The 22,863-nt window shown below is 32.7% G+C and overlaps 2 protein-coding genes and 1 long non-coding RNA gene across 5 annotated transcripts in view; 1 reads left to right on the forward strand and 2 right to left on the reverse strand.

Annotated features, from left to right (window-relative positions):
• Nucleotides 1–13,339, reverse strand: part of LOC133192176 (structural maintenance of chromosomes protein 4-like) — a 34,231-nt gene extending 20,892 nt beyond the window's left edge. Inside the window, exons 1-5 of the mRNA XM_061328130.1 lie at nucleotides 13,200–13,339; nucleotides 12,809–12,951; nucleotides 10,638–10,832; nucleotides 10,248–10,427; nucleotides 5,945–6,109 (exon numbers count right to left, since the gene is read on the reverse strand). Of these exons, the coding sequence (XP_061184114.1) occupies nucleotides 5,945–6,109; nucleotides 10,248–10,427; nucleotides 10,638–10,832; nucleotides 12,809–12,951; nucleotides 13,200–13,263 (747 nt within the window). The 5' untranslated portion in view covers nucleotides 13,264–13,339. The remainder of the gene's footprint in view (nucleotides 1–5,944; nucleotides 6,110–10,247; nucleotides 10,428–10,637; nucleotides 10,833–12,808; nucleotides 12,952–13,199) is intronic.
• Nucleotides 1–22,863, reverse strand: part of LOC133192248 (uncharacterized) — a 117,622-nt gene that overhangs the window by 49,394 nt on the left and 45,365 nt on the right. The window lies entirely within an intron of this gene.
• LOC133192211 (phospholipid scramblase 1-like) overlaps nucleotides 17,285–22,863 on the forward strand; it is an 89,701-nt gene continuing 84,122 nt past the window's right edge. For all 3 annotated transcript variants that reach the window (XM_061328197.1, XM_061328189.1, XM_061328205.1), the window contains exons 1-2: nucleotides 17,285–17,344; nucleotides 20,015–20,112. In XM_061328197.1, the coding sequence (XP_061184181.1) occupies nucleotides 20,025–20,112 (88 nt within the window). In that variant the 5' untranslated portion in view covers nucleotides 17,285–17,344; nucleotides 20,015–20,024. The remainder of the gene's footprint in view (nucleotides 17,345–20,014; nucleotides 20,113–22,863) is intronic.

The raw sequence follows: 22,863 nt of genomic DNA on the forward strand, positions 1-22,863 counted from the left end.
AAAATATGTTAAAACAAACTGAATTTTCTTCAAAATTTCAATTTTTGAATTCATGCACCTTATATATCCAAATGTAAGTAAACAACAATAATTTCAGTTAATTTACTAAAACTACACTGCTTTTGAAAAAAAAATCACGGGTAAAAATCGCAGGAAATAAACTAGAAAAACTAAATATATATATATATAAACACAAAAACTTTTCTCAACAAAACATTTTCGTTCATTGTTTTCATAGCATTTATTCCTTAATTAATACAATATAAAAACAATCATGTACATGTAAAAAGGAAGTCCAAGGTTGTGAGTTTCTTTGTTATGGAAATGCATGAATCCAAACTTATTAAATTTCTCTATATTAGATTGATACATTTATTAAAAAATAAATCATCATGCATTCATGGCATTGTATGAATGTCTATAGATTGTACAGAATATGATCATCTCAATTAAGAGAAGTTACGGAATATAGAAATGATAGCATACATCTATTTTCAATGACATATGGAGAACTCTCTTGTGTACAGGATTTCTTGTTTGCATGCTTGCATATATCCACAGTTTCAGGTAATCATCAGTGATGATCAACAGTTTTCAGTGATTAACTTGTGTATACACAAGGTACACAAGGACTGGTTACACCATACCTTAGGTGTATAAACAAATGTAAAACTGCATGGTTGGTGATAAAATACCTGGGTTTTATATAATCAACAAAATTAATAGGTTTTTCTTGTACCATTTACATAGGATATAAGTGTCACTATATTTAGCTGGAAATTGTTAAATAAAATACTGGTAATATGATTTAGAAAAATACCTGAAGCTGACACATTTTTTCCAAACTTGAGTCTTGTTTCTATACTACCCTGGTACTTTCAACTTTTCTACAGATCTACAGCCTGCTAAAGATGGGCAATAATTTTGAAAATTGTTTGTAAAAAATAAAATAAATGTATAACCCATTCTTTCCTGCATCAGTGAATCATATACGGTGCCTGCCATTGGTAAAATTAACAATATCAATCAAAGTTGGCCAAGGGTTAATATATCACGATATTAAACTGAATTGATGAGAAACTGATTTCCTAAAAAAAATTCTGTAAACCCATTTTGAGGTAATTAAAAACATTTTTTAAAAAAATACCAAGCTTTATGGTTTGTGGGGAACTTGACAGATCTCCCTTAATAATGATAATGTTAAGTCTGAATTATTTCTTTTGGCCAGGGGTTTTTAAATAACAATTCTCAGAGTTCAAAAATTGTATGCCAAATTTTTTTAAATAATTTTTTATTAAAAATCCATGTGATTTTGTAAAAAAAAAAAAAAAAAGAAAAAGAAAAAAAAAGTGAATGTGGATTCACTTCTTTGTGGCATAAAAAAGTTCACTAACTCCTTAAAATGGCTCTGTCCCTATACCAATTAACTGACAAAATCCCAAGATTCCATTTTAAACCTCAATATAAAGAAGAGACATATTGCTTTCATTTCCCATAAAAAAGTTTCCTTTGAGGGTTCAGGTATTGCAAAATAGGCTTTGTGAAATTACAATATTCCTGAATTTTGAAGAAAATGGATGACTTTGAGCATCTTCAGTTAATAAGTAAAATATGAGCCCACCCCACGATCCAAAAAAAAATTTCATGGGTAAGAATCTTCTGAAACAGTTCTTTCATTATATAATTAAACAATTTATATCAGAGGTTGGGGACTACGCAAAATATTGAAAAACGTCAGCTTAAATTTTTGACCGTTTTTAAAGAGTTTTTTCAGGACTTGAGAAAAATGAGGCAACTCATGACTTCATAATTATTAATACAATATGAACTAGAGAGAGAATTATGTCATTTTTAATTGGTATGCAGTCACCGAGGTTCCAAGTGAAATTTTAACATATTTTCAATGAAGACTGAGCAGATTTGATTCTTCAGAAATTCACAAGGCCAAAAAAGGTCCTATTACTTTGTTCTCTAATAAATATGGATCTACAAAACTAACCATGCAGTTACTACCAGGTTAAAAATCAAATAACTATCGAACTTGCTGTAGATGTGGAAGGATAATATTTCGTCGACCTAGATTAACACTTTTCTTACCGTCCAGTAGTTTTTCGCCGCGATGTATTATCCCTTCGGAAAGAAGATCTTGGGGTGTACATGAACATGTACATGCACTCATCGTAATAGCACATAGGAAAGTCATTCGACGTTTATAGTCAAGGACTTCTAATAACTGCACTTGTTTTAATTAATCGTCAATTAATTATTAAATCTAACTATTTAATATAAACCTACCCTGTTGTTCGAGAAGTGAATATATAACGCTGATTAATTAATGTCATTCTAGCTCTAGCTATGCTATGGATTAAATGGATATAGATAAGGGAGGTAACTTTTATTATATACCAATTCCGTGACTTCAACAAACCGCGATCGTGTCAGAAGAGAGAAAACCGTGAAAATTACAACCCGTGAAATTAATCCCCTATACAGTAGATTGAGACAAGTAGCCAAGCTTTTTACTATCCTATAGGAGATAATTTATTAATACAATATGTGTGAACTTGCATGAGAATGAATTATGATTTTTTTTCTTTAACGAAGTCATATATGCCGTATTTTTGATAAGTTCAGACTAACTAAAATTAAAAAGATCTTTCTATTTGTTTTAATTACTTTATACTGTATAAGGGTAGGACCTTCCTGTAAATTACACAATTTAAATTAATCGCATTTCATAGATATTAGAAATTTAAGGGTAAAATAATAATCGATTTATTTACTGACTCCGCATTTAAATATCAGACACAGTTTAAAGTCATTTTAACTATAGAAACGTGGGGTTATTCAAGTTCAGAATCAGTGAAAATTTTAATTTGAACATAAATAACAAATATCATGTTCAACTACACTCTATCTCGTATTTTTATTTTTTACCTCAGATATGCCATATATAGCTTTAAGTATTATGTATTTATAAAGAATTCAAACATTACAGGTGCCAAAATATTAGTTTTAAGATATATGCATTATGAATCAAACAAGAATTGACTTATTATAAATTTTATGTTAAATAACATAATCAAATGTAGCAAAACTGGCATGTACTTGAGAAATATCAAAATATATAAAGTATTAAATCAAAGATTACACAGGTCATCTCTACAAGTCAGTTGTTATACCTTTATAAGTACGACAAAGTCTCACCTTTATAAATATTGGAGTAGTAATTAGTGCAAGATTTAAACATGTTTGGTTTTTGTAGGATGTTTTAAAGGTTGTACTATATGTAATATATAGGAATGGGCTTGCTCCAAATCTTTATCTGTTCAATGATTGGTCACCATAGGGCTTACAGTTACTTCAGCTAGAATGAGACCTGCACCAAAAAAAAAAAAATCTCTGGTCACTCAACCAAAAAATATACCAGTAGGTCAGATCCAGCATCTGAGGCAAGTGTGGTAGTGTATACATCCTGAGATGCATCATCCATGCAAGTTAAGTCACCATAAAGCTTCTAGGGTTGGGCAATAATACCTATATTCTCGTGTATAGCTGTATGTTGACAAAAATTATCCTATTGCAATGAAAGAAAAAGTGAGCAAGCTCACATACCCCACCCTCCCTCAAAACTCGACAATGCAACACATAATGAATGGCACAGTGCATTTTCAATACACAGTATAATTCAAAAAGGGGCATTACTTGCAAAAAATCATCACATCAAAACTTCTTGCATTGGTTTAACCAAATTCTGTGCAGCGGTTTAAGAGGAGTTGCACTAACAAACTGTTCATTTCTATATTCAAGATATGGCCAAAAATCTAAGTTGAAAAGTGCCGAAATTCCCAGAAAAATAAAGGAATCGAAATTTCCTGGTTAATATGCACATCTACACACTGTGTACTAAATATCTATTATCGAAATTCTGTGCAGCGGTTTATGAGGAGTTGTGCTGACAAAAAAAAACAGGACTGAAGGACTGACTGACTGACTGACTGACGGACGGGTCAAAAACATTATACCTCATGCAACTTGTTGCATGGGGTATAAAATTTTTTTTTTACTTTAAGTTTTTATGACCCCTTCAGGTACGAGTTATATTTTTTATGTATAAAGTTTTGTAAGTTATAGTCATCATACTGCAAAAATTTTAGGACAATTTATTGTTGCATTTTCTTTGTTCAGGTAAATAACAACAACTGACATTGAAATTAAATTTGTATATACTTTTTCATTATAGCAGATAATTAACACAGATGAATTGACAATTTGTCTGAAATTGTGAGTGAAAAATTCTAAGCAATCAGATTGGCTGAAATTTTTTGATGACCATAATACATACAAGGGTCATTACCTTGTATACCGTGAATGGCATATAATTCACATATACCGGTAAACCTCAGAAAGACTTACATGTATCTAACTTACAAATGCATGTATGAACCATATTTATAGATTTATTAAGTTTGAATGATGTGTCATTGGTGTACCCTTGGGGTCCTTTGAATCCTTAAAAAAAATGTTTTGTGTATTGAAATAAACAATAAACAGATAATGATGTAATTAAAAAATGCACAAAAACCATATTTACATTCATTAAAGCTGAATTGGATGTCGGTGATAATATGGCTCATTATTGGGGTACTTAAGGACCCTCTATACACTAAACAAAAATGTTTTTTGAACATTTATAAAATTATATCTTATAAAGGTGTAAATAATGTGTCTATCTATTTCATTATAGGGAACCTGCCATTCACCCTCAGGAGGAATTTTCAAAGACAACATAGTATTGATGAACACAAATCACTGAACATTGTCTATTTAAATGGAGAAAATAGTTGCAAATAAAGTGTTCAATTAATTTATCTTGTTTATCTTGGCCTAATAAAATGTTAAAAATGTTTGAATTGATTACATATAGAGTAATATGCTGTAGAGCTCAATTTCTTCAATTTTCTATCTAGGGGCAGATCACTCTAACTGCTCAAAAATACTATGGAATCAGAACTCTTTAGTGTGCAGTGTATAGAGGGTCGTTAAGGGTATTCTTCAGATACCTAGGCTTTCCTTGGTATCCTTTTTTGTGTATTAAAATATGCAATAAACAGTTACTATGTTATTTACAAAAGCATAAAACCATTTTTAGATTTATAAAGGTCCAACTGGGTGTCCTTGGGGTATTTTGGGATATTCTTCGGGTTACCCTGGGATGTCCTTGTGGTAACTTAAGGCTATCCTTTGGTTCTTAAGTGAGTATCCTTTTGATTTGTGTATTGAAGTATATACAATAAACAGTTAATGTGTCATTTACAAATGCAAATATAAACCATATTTACATGTACATTTATTAATGTTGAATTGGGTGTCCTAGGGTACACTGGGATTTTCTTGTGGTACCTTAAGAGTATTATTTGGTTTCATGTGAGTGCCCTTTGGTTTTGTGTATTGAAATACACAAATCATAGTTAAAACATGATTATTTATTTACACCGTATAAAATATTACAGTTCTTCAAAACTAAACATGCATAATTGAGCTTAATTGTTTAATTAATTAATATTACTTGTAAATTTTTAACTTGGGTAACTGCTCTATATTTAAGACAATTAATTTAAAAGTGTTAATTTGTCTTTCAAAAACATTTTTTTCAAATTTACAAGTGCATAGAAATCATATTTAGAATAATTAAGGTTGTATATGATGTCCCTGGGGTACCTTGTGGTATCCCTGGGGTTCCTTGTGGTTCCTTGTGATTCCTTGTGGTATCCTTGTGGTTCCTTGTGGTAAAAAGACATACCCAGCTAAAACCATGGAATTCGGTGACTCATTTTTTGGCCATGTAAAAATTTATCTAACAGGCACAAAATGTGCCTGAAATGAAAATACATAAGAACTCGCATTTGGAAATTCATTTATAAATAATAGTGATCATTTCAACCTTTTCACCCCTGAGTTCATTGAGTGTTTCCACCCGCTTGGCCAGAATGTCAATAGGTTCCTTGAATCTATTACTGCCAATGATGTCTTCCAGGAATTCCAGCATTCCATCATCATTTTCGTTCTGCCCTTTGGGTTTCATCATGGCAATCTGCTCTACTTCCCCCTTTTGGAAATATAAGAAGTTATCGTGTACAATTTATGACTGCACCATTGTCATATCCTCTAGAAAGTGAAGGCAACTTTTCCATGGGAAAGTGAATGAAAATGATTTATCCATTTAAAAAAAATAAAATTTGACAACTTTGTACCACTTAAATAAACAAGATGTGTTTGTGAAACACTGATGCCCCCATATGGCAACTTATAGCAAAGGTTAAACTTTCTCAAATGCAAATCAAATATGATGGTACCCAAAGTAAGGTCTTGTCTCGAGGATATACCTGTGAAATACGAAAGCCCTAACAGCAACCACTGAATAGATATGGAAAAGAATACGTTTTCATAAGTTAGTCAAACATCAAGGTCATGGTCAAATGGTCAAATGTAATGGTGCCCAAGGAAAGGCCTTCTCACAAAAAATACACATGTGAAATATGAAAACTGAAGCACCAATCGTTCAAAAGTTATGACCAAGCTTTAAGTTCTTCAAAAGTAGGTCAAACTCTAAGGTCAAGGTCAATGAATTACAATTGTTGGTATCCAAAGGAAGGCCTTGTCACAAGGAATAGACATGTGAAGTATGAAAGCCCTAGCACCAACCAATCAAAAGTTATGGCCAATGTTAAAGTTTTTTTCAAAAGTAGGTCAAACTCCTAGGTCAAGGTCAAAAGGTCAAAGTTGTTGATATCCTAAGGAAGGTCTTGTCACAAGGATTACACATGTGAAGTACGAAAGCCCTAGCACCAACCATTCAAAAGTTACGGCCAAGGTTAAAGTTTGGTAAAAATTTGCAAAACTGGGTCAAACTCCAAGGTCAAATATGATGGTACCCAAAGAAAGGCCTTGTCACAAGGAATACACATATGAAATATGAAAGCCCTAGCTCCAACCAATCAAAAGTTATGGGCTATGTTAAAGTTTTTCAAAAGTAGGTCAAACTCCAAGGTCAAGGTCAAATGGTCAAAGTTGTTGGTATTTCAAGTAAGGTCTTGTCACAAGGAATATATATGTGAAGTATGAAAGCCCTAGCTCCAATTGTTCCAAAGTTATAACCAAGGTTAAAGTTTTCCAAAAGTAAGTCAAACTCCAAGGTCAAGGTCAGAGGACCAAAGTTGTTGGTATCCAAAGGAAGGCCTTTTCACAAGGATTACATATATGAAGTATGAAAGCCTTAGCACCAACCGTTTAAAAGTTATGGCCAATGTTAAAGTTTTTTCAAAAGTAGGTCAAACTCCTAGGTCAAGGTCAAAGGGTCAAAGTTGTTGATATCCTGAGGAAGGTCTTGTCACAAGGATTACACACGTGAAGTACGAAAGCCCTAGCACAAACCATTCAAAAGTTACAGCCAAGGTTAAAGCTTGGTAAAATTTTGCAAAACTGGGTCAAACTCCAAGGTCAAGGTCAAATATGATGGTACCCATTGAAAGGTCTTGTCACAAGGAATACACATGTGAAATATGAAAGCCATAGCTCCAATCAATCAAAAGTTATGGGCAATGTTAAAGTTTTTACGGACAAACAGACAAAAAGACGGACAGACAGGGCAAAACTATATACTAGGGCTGTCACGAATACCGAAAATAACCGAAAACTGCGGTCCAAGTTGTTCGGTTCGGTTCCGGTTCCATTTTTCCGGATTAGATAATTATCAAAACAAGCAGGAATGGTCAGGTTGTGGCTAATAGTAGGCCAAGTCACCGATGTCTAGACATTCGCATGGTTAAGACCAAGGACCAACCTAGGGGGCGACTGAGGCGAAATAGTCGCTTTTGAGCTCCAAACTTCGCCATAATTTATCACGAAAGAGAAGTTTAAGTCGCCTTAACATTTGCAACCCCTTTATTGAAAATCATGAAAAAATCGATTAAGAAACGTGGTAGTATCGTCACTTTTTTTTTTATAAATCTGGTTTTATTACTGCTGAAATAAGTGAAACAGCAGGGCACTTGCACCTGTTTTGCTACTTATGACCAATGCATCGAATACTCTGTCGGAACTCCTCTAGATTTTACGCTTCCGTGTATGAAAAAGTCCATTGGTAAAAGTTATACACAAGACACAAAACAGCTGGACAGCTATCGATGTCATGCCAAAGATGTTGGAGATGATTTTGGATCTTTTTATTGTCAAATAATTAAATCATGCTGTGGTATACAGACATATTTTTACTGTTATATTGAAGAGTTATTAACTGTGACAGTCTTAGAAATTACACATGTCTGATAAACATAAGTAGTTCAAACGGCATGTAGTGTATCAAAACTTTTTTAGAAAAAGAATTTAATATTGAAAACGAATTTTGAAGAGAAAATAACAAAATTTTGACTATGCCAAGAGCCTGAAAATCTAACTCTGAGAGGAGAGAAAAACGTGTGAATAATTTAAAAGTTAATTTGTGCATACTACGCAAGGAAAAAAAGTTTGCTAAACAAGTTTATCAGTTAGAAACTTTTACATTGTCATTGTTTTATATATTTTGCTAGATATTTATATACCTTGTAATTATAATTTTTTTTTAAAGAATCTTTTTTCTCTTTTTAATTATTTTTACTAGGATGTTTAAACAATACAGAAGAAATTACTGAAATGTATTTAAGTAATAAATAATGAAATGTTTTTATTTTTAAAAAGTTTAATAATGATCAATGTGCGCCACGCACGCCAAGAAGTCTCCCTAGAATTCAAAACTTCTCCCTACATTTCTCTGAGGGAGAAGTGAAGTCTCCCTAAATTTTGGGTCTAGGTTGGTCCCTGGTTAAGACTTGTTTTCAATGTAAATTTAATATAACAAATAAAGATTTTTCAAGTTAAATTTATGAAATTAAGGTTTAAAATAGATGTAAATAACCGACCCGAAAAACCCGAAACCAAACCGAAAATTTACAGAACCGACCCGACCCGAAAAATTCTGGAACCGTGACATCCCTACTATATACCCCCGAATCTTCGATATGGGGGCATAAAGCAGGGTTCTCATTAACGCAAGAATCTGCGTCCTAGACGCAGCAAAATTACTTGGGACGCAAGGTTTTTAAAAACGATGCGTCCGCGGACTCGTGATCGGACGCGTCCTCGTTAGTGAGAAAATTCGGGTGATTTCGAAAATTGGGAATTTAGATGTTAGGATTTGTCAAAGAAATATTTAATCGAAACCTTCCTGCAGCTATCATAAAGTTTATCCAAGAAACAACTTTTCTTGTACTTATTTCTCTTTTTTTAAATAGGGATTGATCATAAGATATTTCATGTTTATTAGTCCATAGTCATAATAGTGTCGCATGCCAAACTCCGACAGCTGTAAACACACTGCAGCTTTTTTTTTTTTTTTTTTTTAAACACTTTTGAATCTTGAGTGTTATCTACATGTAGAAACCATAATTACTGCTTGTATACACAATGCAGCTTGATTATCTCGTGAATTTCACCCAGTGCAGACCACCGTCAGGATTAGTTACGCCTCATTGCACATGACACCTGTGATTGTATACAGTCAACTTTTGGATACTAGTTGATTATGCAACAGTTCATTTTAGCTTTATAAACACCAAGTTATTTTTATGGCAATTGATTACGCGTGTATTTTAGAATATGGCTTGAATGCATTACCAGTTTATATACTTGAATATGTTAATATTGCGTAAACAAACTGATAAAATAATAAAGATTTTTATTGATGTTTGGATGGAAGGATACTGCAATAATTTAGCTGGGACTCATCAAATTTAGCTGGGACGCAACCTTCTCAGAAATCTTGAGTCCTGGGACTCAAGATAGCAAAATCCTAGTGAGAACCCTGATAAAAAACATGCATAACCTCAACACTACAGACATAAATATTTTTCTAGCAATAATTCAAATGTTCCATGATAGTATTCAAATGATGATCCTAAAAAGACATTAAAAAAAATGAATTGTAGCAAGAAATTAAATATGACACATCTAAACTCTGTCATTTTGAAAACATATCTCATGAGTGAAACATGCTCATCTTTTAGTGGTTCCCGTTCTATTAACAAGTTATAGAGCAAGCACTTTCTTTGAATGATGACAAATCTGACAGAACTGTAGACAAACACTGTCACACTTTTCTTGGGTGTTTTTCCTGTAGAATTAAGAAGTGTTACCTGTCCTGGGTGACCTACCTGTAGAATGAGAAAGCGATTGTGATCTAGGTCTATCCCACTGCCTCTAAGGACAGCAGCTACTTCTTTGTACGTCTTTCGTTTGCCATCAACCATGTAATAAGAACTGTTGTCTCTGTGTGCTGTGCGTGACACCACAAACTCAGAGTTAGGTACCACTGTGTAATCATTTTCTCCATCCTACCATACAAAATTTATTAATTAAGTTTTAACTTAAATAATTAAGCATGTGTTTATGCATATATCCAAAAATAACATGTATCTATTAAATCATTTTAGTAAGTAAAATCTGAAAGAAGACTTGTTTATTTATAAATAAGTCTAATAAATAATTTTTTTGTAAATAAATTTATAAATTTAATGCAACAATACATGTATAAATCCACTTACTCCAGTGTCAATAATTTTCTGGAAGTGGACACTAACTGTACAGGAATCCAAATTTTTATGATTTTCACTGTCATGGATCAACACTTTTATCTTCTTCGATCGAATTTTGTTGGCACGGAAACCAAAAACAAAGAGCATTGAGTCTATGACATTAGACTTTCCACTTCCATTGGGACCAACAATTGAGGTGAAGCTCTGAGAACCAAAACAAGAAGACAGTAAGCCTTTTTTTTTTTTTTTTGGGGGGGGGGGGGGGGTGTAAATGTCGTACAACTTAAGTCACTTAATATGTTGATGTTTTCATTATAAATCAAAACAAGAGGCCCAAGGGCCTTAACAGTCACCTGAGTATAACACAGTGTACAACCCTGTAAAGGAACCATGTTTGCATGCATACTTTTTAGAGCGGGAACGATGTTTAAAAATCTATTAAAAGTCAGGATCGTTGTTTAATAAATAAATATGCATCATGTCACACAAATCAAAGTACCGTATAATCCCTATTAACCCCCCTGCCCCTATAAGCGCCCCCTAGGTCTTTTTCAATTGTCCGGAAATAAGGGCCCCCTGTACAGTGATTAAAATCATCTAGAATCGTATCGAAAGTCGAATGGTTATTGGGTAACTATTGGGTGACGTAAAGTATTCCTGAAAGTTAAAGATTTTTAGAACGACCTAATCATTTATGTATTTCTGAAAGTGAAAGTTACCTACGAAATTTGTTATCCTTGTGTATTCTCTAATTTCTCGGTGGAAAAATGAACCATTAAGCGTAATTTGGGTGGATCATCTTAACTTAAAGGAAAGTTAAACAATCTTTTAGTGGTTCCAGTGACTATTTTGAAAATGGTTATCATGGGTCCAAAGGACCCCTCTTAATGACAACAATGAGTCTCATGCCAAAACCAATGTGTCCAAATCAAAGGGTACTCAATGGTACTGTATATTAGATATTACAGAGGAAATTCTGGTGAAATAGAAAAGGGTTTTGCCCGAAAGTGCAGTTGTTTTATTGAAGCTGTGAGTGGATTATACTATAATAACTATCAATTGGAAGTAAGAATAAATAATTTTGTGGCATAATATATTGTCAACTGTGCACCTTGCTTCTATTTTTAGATCATATCATTTGTATCTGTCATAAAATGCACAGAAGTAGACCAGTTGTTCTATTGAATGATATAAATAAAGTTTTCTTTAAAAAAAAAGAAAAATAGCCAGGAAGAAGAATGATCAGATATTTATTAGTTTCTAAGTTAAAAATTAAAATGATTCAGGTTACAGCTAAAACACAAATGTATAGGCCTAGTATACACTTCAGAAATGTTCCACAGCAGACAAAATTGAACTTTCTTTTTCTGATAATTGTTTCATTAATTGTTAACTATAATTTAACAGTGAAATCTGACCTGTTATTGGCAACCTTGTACCTATTAAAATCGCTCATGCACATCGCTAAGCACGTGAATATGATGCAGTCAGCCAAATTTTGAAGCATACTATACCAAAATAATTTAAAATAATACCTTTCATATTATAAATGTAATGCGTCCATTGGGATGCACATTTATTGAAATAATGCGTCCTGAGCAAAATTTATGCATAATTTACGCAGGACGCACACCAAAATGAATCACTGTGGTTCTCTGAATTAATTTTTTTTTCAAAAGATTTCTTGAAGTTAAAATATGACATTAAATATTATAACGAGAATACCAAAATAACCGCCCCCTTTTCGCAATTTTCTAAGTGCCCCGGGCGGCTAATAGGGATTATACGGTATTACCGCAAGAAAATAAAATTATCAGAAATTGAAAGCGCAAAAACCCAATGATGCAACCCAATTAATCATAAATCCGCATCAAGATACTTAAAAAAGGAATAACTTTTGGTTCACAAGTTTTTCTGTATGACCAGTTTAAGAAATTCATCCCTCGGAAGTTCATAAACTTCTTGGGGATCAATCTAACAACCCGTATGGTTGCAGAAAAACTTGCTTGCCAAAAGTTATTCCTTTAAAGTATTTTGATGCGGATTTATGATATTTATAGCCAAAATAAAAATTTTCATTTTTTTTGCACTGTAAATTTATATCCCATTTGGGATATTATATCCCAGATGGGTTATTATATCCCATTTGGGCGATTGTTTCCAACCTGTTCAAAACCAACCTTGTGAAATGGTCCAAGAGTCTGAACACCTGCATACGACTTGAAATTTTCATTTACAATCTTTGATATCATAAGCCGGGGCCCATTTACTTCGTACGTCGCTACAGACTGCGGTGCTGGAGGAATCTCTAACGGGCCGAAATCTAAACAGAACAAAAATATTTTAGACTTCATGAAGAGCACATTTTATATAACACCTGTGTGCTCGATTGTATAAGTTCTTGGCCAAAAAATTCAACTTCTCAACAGGTAAAGTAATATAAATATCACAAATAGTGACAAAATGAGAATGTAAGAATATTTGTTACTGTCAGATGAACGTCCTCAACAAGACAAAAGATGAGGACAAAGAAAAACAAACTTGTTCTCATTTAAAGAACGGTCATTGTACCTGTTTCCAGATTAACAGCTCTGGAGACTTGCTCCGTCGTTTCTGGAGTCTCGTCGACCTCCATATCATTGATATTGTTACCAAGATATCTTTTCTCTCCTTCTCATTTCATTTTATTGAAAATGGCGCTCAACGAGGTTCAAAACCGGAAGTAGTTCTTTGGTCGTTTTCATTGGTTATAATTACTCTTTTTGGGCGGGAATTTTAAATGGGCTAATAATTGTACTTTACACACCAAGGCCGCAACCATTGAGGCAAGTGAGACTTTTTTTTTTGCTTGTCAGGAATTTTTTGTTAGTGCCCCCTCAACTGTCAACTGAAAATGTATGGTTGTGCCCCCCCCCCCAACTGAATTTGCTTCTACGGCCTGAGGACCATAATAGAATGAATAAATAAATAAATAAATAAATAAATAAATAAATAAATAAATAAATAAATAAATAAATAAATAAATAAATAAATAAATGAACGAACGAACGAACGAACGAACAAACAAACAAACAAACAAACAAACAAACAAACAAACAAATAAATAAAGAATGAATGAATGAATGAATGAATGAATACTTTCTGAAAAGGTGGTTCGAAAAGTAATCTCTCAGACGTTTTTATTGAGGGGGCACAAGCATATAGTATAGAAACCCGCGTAGGTACGGGCTTATGTCGTATGATAAAATCATCTTTCTTCAATTTATTAGAGGACAATGTAATAAATACTCCTCCAATAAAGCCGTTATCACAGCAGCAGCTCTGAAAATCACAACACGAATCATCATGGGATCGTATCTACATTAGTGATGCAACAGGTCTGCATGGTAAATGACCACCGATCGATGTTTTGGAATTAATCAGTAAAGAACTTTCATGCCATTTAAGATATTTAAATGATATATATACTGATTATAAAAACAATAAAAAGTAATCATGACAGTTGTCAATAAGCTAGCTATACAAACATGCATTTTGGATATTAAGAGCCGGGGTAGACTAATATTCCTTAAACGCACAAAAAAAATGTCATCAATTTTTTTCCAATCTTTTTTTTATTCTCTCAATAACATATAGGCCTAATAAAGAAACTATTTTTATTCACTTCTTTTACTTAATATTACTATGCATAAACATTTAAAAAAAAATTAACACACACACACTCAAATATGTCCACTATATATAAATCCTTTTTTAATCAATCGTAACTATAATAAAAAAAAAACAAACAATGTTCAACGTTTTGATATGTCCATATTGTTTATGGTAAAAGTATTATAATTCTCCTTGATTTTCAGAACTTCTCCCTAATTTGCTTTGAGGGAGAAGTGAAGTCTCTCTAAAGTATCTATATACTTATAAATTAACAAATTTTACAAATGAAGTCCGAAACGGGTGCACCACAGTTCTTAATTACTCCTCTAACAATACACTGTATACAAGATGATGTCCGTACACTATATTTAGATTTCACTCCCATAGTAAGTATCGTACATTAAATAAAAAGTTTACTTTCATTTTCTATAAACGGCCATGAAATAGGAAAAACGTGAGTACGGTGGCGTTTCCGGTTGGCGGATCTAAGTTACTGGCAATTTTTAATGAAACTGACAACAATCAATCGTTCATTTATTTCATAAAACGTCATCACTGAATCATTCAATCAAAACTTGAATTAAATGATATAAAAGAAATATGTTGTGATAACCGATTAAAAAGGGAAATGTGCAAATTATTTTCGTCATTCACCGATCTTAATATTGACGGAAGCTTCTAGAACATCATATAGCATCGAGCCCAATGTTAAAAAGAAAAAAAACGAGGCTGCATGAACATAAAAAAAGCTTTTGTTTGAATGGTCATTGAAATAATGGTAAATCATTGATAACACTATAAGTTGTGAATATATCTATCGAAAGACTATTACATATATGTTGTAGGTTTTCCTAATAAATTTATCGGTAACCGAGAGCATCGTGGCAACCCGAAGTACAATTTGTACTTCTTCGTAATAAACTTGGTTACATGAAAAGAAAAAAATAATAAATAAGGTATTGTTCAAATACAATTAAAGCTGTAAAATTTTGTGCTTTAATCAATACATTTCAGTTTTTTTTCTGAATACAGTCTTTTGTTTCAAATACTCGGCCTATTAATTCATACAGAGATAAAAACTTCTTCTTTTTTTTTTTTTTTTTTTACACAGGTACCTGGGTCTTGGTTTATAAATATGTATGTACCTTATTGATATGTAAAAAAAAAAAAAGTAAAGCACATTTTTTTTTTTACATATCAATAAGGTACATACATATTTATAAACCAAGACCCAAGTACCTGTGAATTTTTACACCCCCCCCCCCAAATCAATTTATCAGTAAAATGTGCATATTTGCTTATTTCGCTGCTTTTATCCTCGACGAAAATGAAATAAGAGCATCTACAGTACAATATCCATAACATAATATTACAGGTTTCAAAATAAACGTCAATTAATGAAATCGTAATTTTTCAAGCTTTTACAAAAAAGGGGGTGAGGGTGGAGACGTACATCTACTTCATGCGGGATTTTGAACAAAGTATTTCTTCCTGCTATAAGCCTGTAGGCTGTCAGTAGAAACTACATTTATATTTTCTGTCGGTTGTGATATAAATTCATTTCCCCGCGCTTGCGCAGGATTTCATTTAGTGAATCTAGGTTGGTCCCTGCCATGTATGAAAAATTCTACTCTAAGTTTCAGAAATGCTTGAAAGCATTATTTCTTTTGTCATCAGTGTTATAATTACATGTACTTAGATGTTTTGATTAAAGATGTCAAATAAAAACAAGATGTGTTTGTGAAACACTGATGCCCCCGTATGGCAGATTATGGAGAAGGTTAAATTTTCTCAAATGCAAGTCAAACTCCGGGTTAAGAGATCAAAAATGTTGGTACCCAAAGAAAGGTCTTGTCTCGAGGAATATACCTGTGAAATTTGAAAGCCCTAACACCAACTGTTTAAAAGTTGTTGCAAAGGTTAAAGTTTTTAAAAAGTAAGTAAAACGTCAAGGTCAAGGTCAAATGGGGCCCCAAGGGTAGGTCTTGTCACAAGTGATACACATGTTCGTGAAATGTGAAAGCCATAGAACCAAACGTTCACATGTTATGACCAAAGTTATAGTTTTTTTAAAAGTAGGTCAAACTCCAAGGTCAAGGTCAATGCCAAAATTGTTGATATCCAAAGGAAAGTCTCGTCACAAGGAATGCACATGTGAAGCATGAAAGCCCTAGTACCAAATGTTTACAAGTTATGGCCAAGGTTAAAGTTTTTCAAAAGTACTTCAAACTCCAAGGTCAAGGTCAAAGGGACAAAGTTGTTTGTATTCAAGGAAGGTCTTGTCACAAGGATTACATATGTGAAGTATGAAAGCCCTAGCACCAAAGGTTCAAAAGTTATGACCAAGGTTAAAGTTTTTCAAAAGTAGGTCAAACTCCTAGGTCAAGGTGCAATTTTTTTCATCCGTTTATAAATGAAAACACTTCATGACAGTCTTATAATTTTTTTTAAGGTTGGGGGTTTAGGTGGCCGGGGGTAGTGAAGGTAAACGAATAAAGGCAAATACGCGAGGCTCTATCTGGGGAGTAGAATATGGGATTGCCAAGCTATGTTGAACTACTTGTTTTACGCGTATTCAAAACGTATTAGACGAAAATATCCGCTATTTCAGAAAACTCCCTCTCTCTCTAAAATAAAGGGGGGATTCCCATCCACAGAACCCCCCTCTAGATCCTCCAATGCCACCTCCGCCAACTGAAATTCACGGGCCTGATTTTTGACAATAGTTCTTCTAAAATAAAATTTATTTGATATTTTGCAAAAGTATGATGTGATACATGCTAAAGAACTATCTGTAGTTATGTAGACTAGTAAATATGCAACGCTTAGATAAATAAAATCTACTTAGGCCTACTTACTACCTAAAAAATAGTTGGTACCGTACATAGGTAGGTAAAAAGCTTCGCATCCCTTTCAGTCTGCAAACTAAATATGGAAGAAAAACGTGATTTATCCGTCCTTATTCCGGAACCACCTTTGTTTGATTCTACATTTTACGCTCGCCTTACAATATCAACAACCCAGAAAAAGTTTACTTTAGGCGTTGTCCAGAGTGAGGGCAGGTAAGATGTGTACTTTAAATTAGTTTGATAATCATGGCATGAAATATGTTCTTCAAAATCCATTTTACCTGTTTACCAGGGTATTTTCTGTAATGTGAATCTGATTTTTTCAGGACGTTAAGGTTATTTTTTGATTCTATGTATATAGGCCTAACTGTATTTACTCCTGAATAAAATTATACATACAGCCAGTCATGCTTGAAGATTATGTAATACTGGATCAGTGACGAGCAAGTAGGTAGAAGTTAAAAGAGGAAGTTAAAGAAAGGTGGCTACTTTCGCCCACCCCCCTTTTTCATTCTCAGAGAGCTACCATGAATGACAATGGGCTGATTATAACATGTAATATGCCCCAGTATTTTGTCAGTAGACCACTAATTAATAACAGCCTCAGTTAATAAGAATACCAAGTTGAGAGATTCATGAGCAATTACTGACAGTTTCATGTCATCCAAAAAGGAAATTGAGTAAAATAAAATCTGTGTGAGATGTAAAGCCTTTAAGACCGGAGTAGCGCTTGAAAGTATGGAAGCCATTAAAAAAATACTAATTAAGAAAATAACAGCTGATTATTCTGCAATTCATTGTTGGTCCTTAGTGGTGTGAGCTGCCAAAAAAATTGAATTCATCCATGCAAGGATATGTTAACTTCAATCATGTATGTTGATTTGTAATTGCATTAAAAAAAATCTGTAACTAAAAGTCAAAACCAGTTCTGATGCATGTAAAATTATTATTGCTAATTATTTTTTTTAGTAAACAACTATTACACAAACTCGAAAATTCAGAAATCTCCCATCTTGTGATGACAGGACATGATTAAATCATTTTAATGGATAAATGACAAGGAGATATTATGGTTTTTTACAATTTGATTCTGCCAAAAATTCAAAATTCAAAGGTGGATCCAGCCCCCCACCCCCACCCCCATGTTTGAATTCTTTGTATGTAGAATTTATATGTCCATTATCCTAAAATCAAGGGAAAAACACCTCTTGTTTGTAAGAATTTGTCAGCTTCTGGGGGCTTCAGACCCCCACCAGCTCACCAGGGCTTTGCCCAGGGCCCACTAGGGGCTTCAATGCATCCCCCCCCCCCCCCCCGGCCTTCTACTGCGCTCTCCGTTATGATATTCCTGGATCCACCACTGAAATTGTTGGTCTGTAGTATTTTTGTGACTTTTCAAGAGGAGGAGAAGGAAAGAGAAAGACTCATAGAAAGAGAGAGAGAGAGAGGATTTGATCACATAATACTTTAATAAAATATTGTGCATGTATTGATCAAAAGTTAAAAACTGACTGTAAATTTTTTTAGTATTATTTATAGCTATCCTAAATCAATTCAAGGTGATTTGATCAAGAGGTCATTATGATTAAAATATTCTGCGTCTTTTTTATTTGTCACTTATTTGTCCGTAATTATCGGTTGTGAGAAAGACAATACATTAACTGAGGTACATACCAGTATAAAATAACATTATAAAAGATTCCTCTGTGAATTTCTGATGTTAATCTGTTTTTTAACTCAAGCATTTCATAGCACATGACAGGGTTGATTAACATTGATTTTTTTTTTTATGTTGATAGACCATCATTATTTGTAAATACAGAGATCTTTAAACTTAAATGATAATCTCAACAGAAGCCTTGTCTCAATATTTGCAGCTGGTGATCGACTTTTAAAAGTAATGAACTGCTGTGAAAAATAATTTCAGATAGTATATACATAGATTAGGAAATCTTGATTTAAAAAACTGGCCAGTGTATAATACTAATGTACTAAGTAACAGGCCCAAACATTGTGACGTATAATGTCACTGCATTTCGTAAACTCATTGATCGAGAAAGCGTCACTTCAATAAGAAAAATAGGGAGATTTAAATAGAATTCAGAAGAGGTATGTGGGTCATGTCATTGCAAAATGTTGATAGAATTAAGTTTTAAAATACTTTTTAAAGATCATGGGATTTTATTTATAAAGCTTAATATATTATAATGATTTAATATTACCATGAATATATTAACTAATCAAGAGAGAGGTCAATTTGTCTTTCATTTGTTTGTTTGTGGACATTCTGGTAAGCGTCTTGGGTTGCCTTTCTTTTCATCTATAAATAGGCAGGTAGTAAGCAGTAGTTACTATTCCAGTATTCCGGGATTTCTATGTCGAACCAGTGATTTGTACATGGTAAATTTCCCTTATTATTCATTAAAAATACTGTGTTGTACCAAATATTGTACATAATACATCGTACAAGATCCCCGTAGCAACAGATGAACATAACTATAAATAGTCCTCCTACTGATGTATATTTCTTGATAAAAGGGAGCAAATTTAGTTTCTTAACAATTTCTTATTTTGTCCAAAAAGTCGGGAAAACTAAGTGCCCTATTTAACTTTGAGGCTATTGCTTTTCCTACTTGTAAAGTAACTGCATCCTAAACTAAACCATACAGGATGCTGATCAGTGATATCAGCGATATATATGTAACCTTACAGTCTTGTCTGTGGTTAAGTGAAGTTTATTTTATCATTGTAGTCAGTATAAATTAATTTACAAGCATTCCAATCCCTTCATCATACCCAATCCCTTTTTCTACTTGCTGTATATAATTGTTTTTGTTTGTTGTATTTTTTATGAGTGTGATTTAATTATTTGACAAATTTCAGGTGATTCACAATGTCTGGATATCCGAAGTCTGAGATGCCAGGAGGACAGCCGGGAGGGCAACCTGGAGGACCAGTAGTGGCTCAGCCTGCTGCGGGAGGTGGGGACTAGTTAACAATTCATACAGATTATTTCCTTTATTTATATAATATATTTATATTTGTATCAGAGCATGTCATTGAGAGGAAATAACTTGAGATCATCATCAGTTATGAAAAGTCCCTTCTGTCTGGTTTCACAGTTTTTTTAATATGTTTAGAAAAACTGTCTGAAAAAAAATGCTAAATGTTAAAAGGAGGAAATGTTTTTTTTAACCCTGTATTAAAAATAACTACATACTGTTAAATAGGAACAATATATTTTCTTATGTTTTTGTGGAATGTTGAAATCTAGACATCATTGAATCTACTAACAGAGCTGTGGAAAGTTTTTATTCCGAAAGCCTGTCATTCGGACAGACATGTCAACAAACTTTGCCTAACTAAGTGCCTAAACAGAATTTTTTTCTCTCTTTCTTTTTGGTGGGGCATGGGGTTGGGGAGGCCAATCAGTCTAGAAGTAGGGAGAATCTATTGCCCCATCACCCTGTGCAGGATATCTGTGTAATGTTACATAATTATATTCTTGCAGTGATAAAGTCTTGTCCAGATGTAAGGATTCTTTGTCACGGATGTCCCACAGTTCAATATGAACATTCTTAACAATCATAATAAACTCTTAATCCAAACACCAGGGGATTTTAAATTAACACACTTCAGCATCTTAGCATTTTATCTATACATTGTATTTGAACACAAGATTAGCATATAAACTCCTGTTTCTCAGGCGGAGGGTTTGAGGGCAAAACAGTAGCATAGTAACCCTTCATGGAAAGATTGGGAGATTAAGGGCTCTTTTAGTAATTAACAAATAAATGAACAATTTACAAAGTTTTAAGAGTATGTGATTTTTATTAGTTGTGCCTGGACAGGAGATGGTAGTCTCCAAATACCCGGTGCAGGAGCCAGGTATAGTATTAGTGTGAACATCTAGGTCAGATGTGGTCTTAAGTACTAACATACTGAGTGAGATGTTACCTACTTATGTTGTCATGGATTTGTTGGAGTTTGCTCTTTGATCTGAGGAATTTTCTATTGGGATTTCAAGTTATGAAATAAAAGAGGAATAAAGACCTAGTTTAGCTCATTTTACAGAGAACTCAAAAAAAAAAAAAAAAAAAAGGACAGATAATTTCCATTAGGTTTAATTTTTTTTGTTTCCTTAATTATTTGTAGAGAACTTAAGAAACTTTAAAAACAAGGGTTTTGTTAAAACCATATTTAATACAAAGTAAAGCATGTACTTTATTTGGTTTTCTTTTTCTGTGGAATTTTAAACTTTAAAATTGGGAAGAGGAATGTAAAGAAATTGTTGGATATAAACAGGATGACAAGGCATGTAAGGGATTCCCACTAAAATGTCATGTCCACTCATTAAACTTTTATCCCTGCAGGTCCAAACTTTGTTTACACAGAATGATATTCTTTATGTGAAAATTTCTATCCAATCTCTAATAAAGGTACTTGAGTTTGACCAATAGTTTATAAGAATGGTATAAGTGTTATTTTATGAAAGATGTAGAAAAATAACATTTATAACTGCAGTGTTTTAACAGAAATTATTTTAATTTAAAAAAAATGATATGATTTTAAAAACTTCTCTGTTTGAAATTGAATATCAATATTTTGTACATATATACAAAGGTTGTCCTGTAAAATTTTGTACATATATACAAAGGTTGTCCTGTAAAATTGTGGAGAATTCATTTTTGTTGAAAAATATTGTGCACACAAAGCTGAAATTTTCAACTATTATTAATCATATTTGAGACTGAGTGCATCATAATTTTTTACCTCAGTGTACACAGGGTATGATCTTATGGCGTACAGCAAAAAAAAAAAAAAAAAAAAAAAAAAAAAAAAAAAAAAAAGGATTTCATTAGAGAATATACAAGTATTATTTTAACCCCCAAAAAAGTATTAAATAACTAAGGTTGGGTAAAAATTATTATATTTTTAAGTCACCATTTATTATGGTATCATTTGGAAAATTTAAAGATATTTGTGTACTTTTTAGCAGTTTCCCAAGCAATGGAAATAGGAAAGTAGTCAACACAACACACACAAAAAGGCAACATTTGATGACATTATTGCACACCAAAGAGCTGTTCAGTTTTATATAGACGTAGTATTACTAAAGACAACTTTACAGACTTTAAATGATTAGATTTTTAAAAAATCATAAATATCACTAATTTTTTTTTTTTTTTTTTTTTTTTTTATTATTAGAAAAAAGAGATATATCAAGTAACATACTGAAACGTTTTCTCACATTCTCTCACACATTCACACTTCCCCTTCTGACTTTAAACAAGAATGAAATAAAAGAAAATTAGTAACAATGAGGTACAAGTATTCCATTTGAAAAAATAATTATTGTTGGTGCTTTAATAAATGTTTATAACTCAAAAATATTAATCCATGTTGACCATAAGTTTTCAAAATTTTTCATTTCAAATTTTTGAATTGATATGCATTTTTCTATTTTGTACTTAAGAGTTAAAAAATGTAGCAGCCCATTAATCATAGGTATTTTGTTTTGCTTCAAGCTGGAAAATATATATTGCTTTGTATAAAGAATAATGAAATTCATCACCCTGTTATGATAAAATAATGGAGTTTCACCAAAAATAATATTACACATGTTAAACCCAACTCTTTTAGAAGTTTTTGTAAAAATGTGCATACTAAGATTACTCCATAATGAAGAGTTTTTTGTGCAATTCAAAAATATATGTTGTATTGTTTCTATC

This window comes from Saccostrea echinata, unplaced genomic scaffold (assembly GCF_033153115.1).
Source record: "Saccostrea echinata isolate AGI-Se365-2 ecotype Australia unplaced genomic scaffold, CSIRO_AGI_Sech_v1 ptg000001l, whole genome shotgun sequence".
Taxonomy (NCBI): domain Eukaryota; kingdom Metazoa; phylum Mollusca; class Bivalvia; order Ostreida; family Ostreidae; genus Saccostrea; species Saccostrea echinata.